The 6,669-nt window shown below is 63.7% G+C and overlaps 1 protein-coding gene across 1 annotated transcript in view; it reads right to left on the bottom strand.

Annotated features, from left to right (window-relative positions):
- Positions 1–2,044: 2,044 nt before the first annotated feature.
- The window catches only part of CCDC187 (coiled-coil domain containing 187), a 23,201-nt gene continuing 18,576 nt past the window's right edge, over positions 2,045–6,669 (bottom strand). The window contains exons 7-8 of the mRNA XM_032261869.1: positions 6,218–6,311; positions 2,045–2,314 (exon numbers count right to left, since the gene is read on the bottom strand). Of these exons, the coding sequence (XP_032117760.1) occupies positions 2,065–2,314; positions 6,218–6,311 (344 nt within the window). The 3' untranslated portion in view covers positions 2,045–2,064. The remainder of the gene's footprint in view (positions 2,315–6,217; positions 6,312–6,669) is intronic.

Genomic DNA, 6,669 nt, shown 5'->3' with positions numbered 1-6,669 from the left:
AAAATCTGCCACGTCAGGCTGCCCCTTCCAAGAAGGCAGAGGCTGACTCTGACCTCAACCACTTGGGAGATCCTGGCCAAGAGGTGGCTGTCCTGTGGCCATCGGGAACTGTCTGTGACTCACAGCAGCCAGCCCCTGCCCATCCAGCCTTCAGGAAGGGCAGTCACCAAATGCAGCAGGGGGAAAACAGAGCCCTATCCCAGCCCATCCCTGGGCACCCCAGGCAGCTTGACACACCTCCCTGGGCTGCACTTTCTGGGGAGAGGAAAGGTGGTGCTATGGTTTGAACGTTTGCCCTCCTCACGTTGAAATGCACAGCCATTTGGCCACGAGGCGACTCAGCCACGAGGGCTCCACGCTTGTGAATGGATGAGTGCCATCACTGGGAGCGGGTTCGTTAGAAAAGGGAGAGTCCCACCCCCTTTCGCCCTCTTGCCCTCCTGCCTTCCTCTCTGTGTTGATGCAGCAAGAAGGCCCTCACCAGACGCTGGTGCCTTGTTCTCAGACTTCCCAACCTCCCGAACTGTGAGCCAATACGTTTCTGTTCATTATAAGTCACCCAGTCTCTGGGATTCTGCTGTAGCAGCATAAACAACCAAGGCCAGAGGCCCATGGGGCCTTCCTGGCTCCGAACCCCCCCAGCACATGCGCTTTCTGCCCCTTCCTGTTGAATTCTCCCTTTGCAGTGATGCCTCAGATCCCACACACTGTGTACCCTCACTTGCTCATCTTCTGACTGCCCACACTCCCTGAAACAGGTGCTGCAAGGGCCGGGCCCTGCCCCCTCAGTACCAGGCAGGCAGCGATGCTCAGAGGGTGTGTGTGGAAGGAAGGGGCAGGTGCACACCAGAGCTGCAGAGACTCCCACACCCTGGGGACTGGGAGTCTCCCCAGGGAGGGGCCAGGGTGAGGGAGACGCAGACCCTTCCTCCCTCAGAGGGCTCCGGGTGTGAGCCCGAGAGGCCCCCCACACACACACACACACAAGCATGCACACACGCACACACACGGGACCCTCTCTGCCAGTCCACAGAGAACAGCTTCCCTGAAGCTGCCAGGTCTGGCTCCATGGCCCTGGAAGACCCCGTGGGCCGCGCCCCCCCCTCAGAAGCAGCCTCCAGGAAGGCTCCAGCCCCAGGCTTTGAACCCAGCCCCTGGGGGTCCACAGCCCAGGACTGAAGTCCCCTTTCCTCCCGCCAGCACTGGCGCTGCAGCAGGAATGCCTGGGGCTCCGCCCACTCCCCAAGCCTTCGCGCCCAGGATTCCCCGCTGCCAGCCGAGGAGGGTGCAGGTTGTACCTGGGGCTGCCCTGGGGTGGTGGTCCGGGGTAGGGGTGGTGGTCCGGGGTAGGGGTGGTGGTCCGGGGTAGGGGTGGGAAGGGGGCCCCCATTCACTCGGAATACACCCTCCCGCCACATCTCCCCCAGCCAGACATGAGCGTGTTTTATTCTAATGCTCAAAACCTGTTCTTCTGAAGGTAATCAACAAATAACGATGAAGCAGCAAACAGGGCCCCCAGAGTCCCCGCCTCCCCAGGGCCCCCGCCTCCCCAGCGCCCCCGCCTCCCCAGAGCCCCCGCCCCCGCCTCCTCAGAGCCCCCTCGCCTTCTCTGAGTCCCCGCCTTCTCAGAGGCCCCACCTCCTCAGAGGCCCCGCCTCCTCAGAGGCCCCGCCTTCCCAGAGGCCCCGCCTCCTCAGAGTCCGCGCGCAGTTCCCGAGGCTGCACCCGCCCCTCCGGCCGCCCCACCAACCCCCGGCCAGGACGGCCCCGCAGCGCAGCGCACACCAGGACAAGACCCTCAAGCCCAGCAGCGTCTGGGCCCCTCGTGGGCACCAGGCAGTGGGCGCTGCTCCTTGGAAACCCGGGATAAAAACACTCCGCAGCAGGAGGAAGAGTCGCATCCGGGCTGATGGGACCGTGGGGACGCGTCCCAGGAGGCGGCCTGAGCACAGCGGCCCCGGCGTGGCTGTCACGGAATAAGCTAGTGGGTCTCCACCCAGCGCCCGTCCGCGCAGGTGCGGCCAGCACAGAGCACGCAGAGGGCCCCGAAAGCCTCCAAAACCTTTAATACCGAGGTGTGGATGCTCTCCACATGGAAAAGGGTTTCTCTACCCCTCGGGGCCAAGCTCGAGTGCCAGGCAGCGAAAGGGTTTCCCGCAGACGCCCCTGGCCACCCAACCAGCCAGCCCGGGGCCTGTCCGCAGGGTCGCCCTTACCGCAGCTCCGGGGGGTCCAGGGCGCCACGGAGTCTGCCCCTCTGGCCGACGGCATCTCCCCCAGGCGCAGGGAGCCCCAGATAGGGTCCGTGTGTGAGCTGGAAAACACAGGTGCATTCGTGGCAGGGCCAGGCCCGTGGAGAAGGTGGTTGGCAGGGAAGTCTGGGGGACAGCCCCTCACTGAGCAGGAACCTGGGCTCCCGTGGCCTGGAGCAGCTCTCAGACCCCCAACAGTGTGCCCAGGGTGGGACCTGATGGCCAAAAGCCTGGTTGGGGAAGAGTCTGAGGCCTGGGGTCCAGGAGGCACGGATGAGCGGGAGGCAGGGCCGAGCGGGAGGCAGGGCCGAGCGGGAGGCAGGGGTGACTGAGTGGCAGGGGTGAGTGGGAGGCAGGGTTGACTTGAGTGGTAGGAGTGAGTGGGAGGCAGGGGTGACTGAGTGGCAGGGGCAAGCGGGAGGCAGGGGTGAGTGCAGCGAGCGGGAGGCAGGGGCGAGCGGGGGGGTGAATGGGTGGCGGGGGCAAGCGGGTAGGTAGCAGGGGTGAGTTGGTGGCAGGGGTGAGCTAGTGGCAGGGGCGAGAGGGAGGGGTCTGAGCATGTGTGCCAGCATGGCAGCATGAACCAAGGCTGCCAGCCCTCATGTGCAAAGCATGGTGCCAAGCCTGGCTGCCCGGGGCTCTACACTCAGACCCCAGGGGGAGCAGAGGTGTGGATGGCCAGCTTCCAAGGCCACCGTCAGGCCCTAGGGCCAAGATCAGTCTCCGAGGCCAGCGTGCTCATTGGGACCACCTTGGCCATCTCCTGAGGACACTGCCCACCAGGCCCAGAGCAGAACAGGGTCCTGCATCAGCTGTGGCCCTCACCCCACTGCTCAAGGCTGGCATTGGAGGCTGCAGGGTGACCCATCTGGAGAGCACCTGGGGCTGTGGCCACGGAGGCGGGCACGGCTGGACCCACACACCTGCCCCCACACAGGCCAGCCAGCATACAAGGCTGACAGAGATAGGAGCCAGGCGTGGCCGCTGGCCTTTCCCCAGTTGGTGGCTAAGAGGGAGAGCAGCAGCACTGCTGGGGTGAGGGGACTTTGGGGTACACAGAGAGACAGGCATGTGGGCGGGGCACGTGCCGAGCCTGCGTCCGAGAGCATGGCCAGTCTCACTGCACGTTTCTAATCTGGGCCTCATCTGTGCTTCCTGGTACACAGGGACCCAGAACCCACGAGATGGCTAAAGATGCTGCCCACACCTGTGTCCCAGGGGTTGTGGGAGGGGGACATGCCCTCCCCCAGCAGCCCACAGGGCCCATAGGTGTTTGTCTCACACCTGCTGTGGGCAGGGGCTGTTCGAGTCCCAGTGATAGTGGTGACCCCCCCAACCCAGCCCCACCTACATTCCCGGTGCTGCAGGGGAGCTAGACGTGTGCCCAGGCCATGAGGGGCTGCATGGCGCCCGGGAGCACAGGCCTGGAAAAGAGTGTTCTGGAACCCGGGCTGGGTGGCTGGAAGCACCTCCACCACTGAGTGCTTATGGGACAGAGAGCAAGGACCCACCCCTGACTCAGAAATTAGTTTGAGGCCCGAAAGGTGGCTCACACCTGTAATCCCAGCACTTTGGGAGGCCGAGGTGGGCGGATCACAAGGTCAGGAGTTCGAGACCAGCCTGGCCAACATGGTGAAAATACCCCGTCTCTACTAAAAATTCAAAAATTAGCTGGGTGTGGTGGTGTGCACCTGTAATCTCAGCTTCTCGGGAGGCTGAGGCAGGGGAATCACTTTAACCCGGGAGGCGGAGGTTGCAGTGAGCTGAAATTGCTCCATTGCACTCCAGCCTAGGCAACAGAGCAAGACTCCATCTCAAAAATAAAAAAAAGAAAAGAAACCAGTCTGAAAGGTGGCCGGGATCTGGGGCACCTGGGAGGCTCAGCGTGGGAGACTCGCGAGGGGGCTGCAGGTGGAATGAGTAGAGGCTGCATGAGCCTGTCCTGCAGCGCCAGCCTGTCAGGTGGTGCGTGGCAATGGCTATTTCAGAAGAAACAGGCCAGGCCCCTTTCCTGACTGCCTGAACAGGGGCGGAAGCCTTCTAGGCCCCAGCGGGCCCCTGAGCCTCTCCCTAATCCCTGCTCTCCACCAGCCTGGGTCCCTCCAGGCCACAGTTCATGAATATGATTCTGCCTCCTGCTGCCTCTCCACCGCCTTGGCAGGGCTGTGCGGCAGAGTACGCAGCCCAGTGCCTAGCTCTCGTGGGAATGTTGGTGCCAGCACCACAGGGCACCCGGCCGCACCTTGGCCCCTCTGGCTGGACCTAGGCTGGGCCAGGAACGTGGAGACCTCAGCCTGGGTCTGCCCTTGGAGGCAGATCTAGCTGGTCCCCCAGGAGCCCGAGCCACTGAAATTAACCTCTCCAAAAATTCCCACACATCCCCACTCCTTCTCAAGCACCACCCCCACCCCTTAAGGGCTGGACAGAACAGGTGGCAGAGGTGAGGGCTGGCCCGATGCTGCCCTCTTCTGGTTGCAGTGACCCAGTTCCACAGGCTGGGCAAGGCTTGGGCAGCGGGTGGGGTCAGGGGCGAGATGGGGTACAAAGCCCTGGCACAGGCACCAAGCCCACCGTCCCTGAGGTCAAGGGGGGCTTCAGGAGAGGAAACTGGTGGGGTTTCCTTGGAAGGATGGGCAGGAGAGACATCAGGCCAGGAAATGTCCCAGCTGAAGGAGAGGAGGGGTGGGGAGAGAAGAGGAGGGAAGGGTGAGCTTGGGGAGGGGCATCCCCTTCCCCCACATGTGGACTCTGAGCCACAGTCCCTCTGCCTACAATGCCCACTGTCATCCAAGTGCTATCCATGGCATCTGCCCTCACACCCTCAGCCACCCAGCAGAGGACAGCTTGGTGGAGGTGGGTGGTGTGACACAGGCCTTGGGGCCCAGGGAGCTGACGTTTCAGTGTCCCTGGTGGATCTGGTCACGTGCTGAGGAGGCAGAGGCCTTCCTGAGAGACAGCTGCCAGCCTGGCCTCCTGCCCGTCCCGCCCATAGTGCTGAGTTTTCGAGCTTGGGTTCCGGGGCTGCCTGGGGAGCGGCTGCTGAGGCCGGGCTGGGGTCCCCCACCCAGGGCGTTTCTGTCAAGGTCAAGGACAGAGGGGTGAGAGTGACCAGGAGTGGCCCAAGAACACCTGGCAGCACGTGGTATGCAGGGAGCCTCGGGGACCGGGAGGCACTGCTGGCCAGGAGGCCCTGGATCCCAGCCCACCCCAGCAAGAGCGAGAGGTTGGCCAGGCAGGTGGGCTCGGAGGACGATTTTTGGCAGGGGTGGGGAGTTTTTCAGGAGAGGAGGTCCAGAAGTGTTCACAAATCCCCAGGAGGGGCTGGAGACCACGGCTGCTGCCACGGAGGCTCAGGTGCTACAGAGGCTCAGGTAGTGCAGCCTCCATCACAAGCATCTAACTCACTTTCCACCTGCAAAGACCCCATGGACTGAGCCTGCTGGGCTCCACTTCAGCCTGGGGCTCACTGGGTGGGGCTGCAGGCGCTGGGGTAGGACAGATACTTCCCCAGGAGAAGGGAGTTGGGGCTGAGAGGGGCCTGGGGTGCGGGATGGGCACAGTGTCCCTGGGAAGGGGCTTCAGATGCATCTGTGTGACGTGATCCCAGAGAGGCCAAAGCCCGCGCTGGGGATGGGAGCCAGGAGGGGTGTGAGGCTCTGTGGACAGGGGCCCTGAGAGCTCAGGTGGGGGCTGGGATGGCGAGAAGCACCCGACTCACTGCCCCTGCACTCAGCCTGGAGCAGCAGATGAGAGGGAGCTGAAGCCACAGCATCCCCGAGGCCCGCAGGTGGACAGGGGGCATTTGTGGGGAGCATGCCTGTCATGGGGTTTCGCTGCCCCAGCCAGTGTCCAAACCAGCACCACCTGCTCCAGGTCCCTGGCCGCGGCCTCTAGACCAGCATGACGGGGACACACAGGGGTGACATGAGAGGCAGCCCCTGAGCGCAGGTGGGAGGTGGGCTTACCTCCCCGCAGAGGTGCCGAGGGCCCGGAAGGGGGCCACGCCTCTCTGCAGCCTTTTGTCCAGTTTCACGTCCACAAGTCCCTCTTCTGGGAAATCTTGGAGAAGAGGACACCTGGCTGCACTCCCTGGTCAGCCAGGAGCACGGGATGGGGCACCCAAGCCATCCACAGTAGGAGAGCTGGGGCCACACCTGACATGGGTTGGGGGTGTGGGGAACCTCCCTGGCCCTCAGGCCTCTCTGCTGGAGGTAGGGTAGAGAGGTGGAGGGAAGGAGTCACTAGAGCAGCCTCACCGTTCCTCTTCCAGAAGACAAGACAGGGGCAACAGCTGCTGCGGATGCCATTCACCACGCAAGGGAGCCCATGCACACCACGCGCCACGGGAGAGAGCCCACACACACCATGCACCACGGGAGAGAGCCCACGCACAGCACGCGCCACGGGAGAGAGCCCA

This window comes from Sapajus apella, unplaced genomic scaffold (genome assembly GCF_009761245.1).
Source record: "Sapajus apella isolate SASKATOON/1434 unplaced genomic scaffold, GSC_monkey_1.0 scaffold126, whole genome shotgun sequence".
Classification (NCBI taxonomy): domain Eukaryota; kingdom Metazoa; phylum Chordata; class Mammalia; order Primates; family Cebidae; genus Sapajus; species Sapajus apella.
The sequence above is the reverse complement of the archived record's forward strand: the minus strand, read 5'-3'. Positions and strand labels throughout refer to the sequence as shown.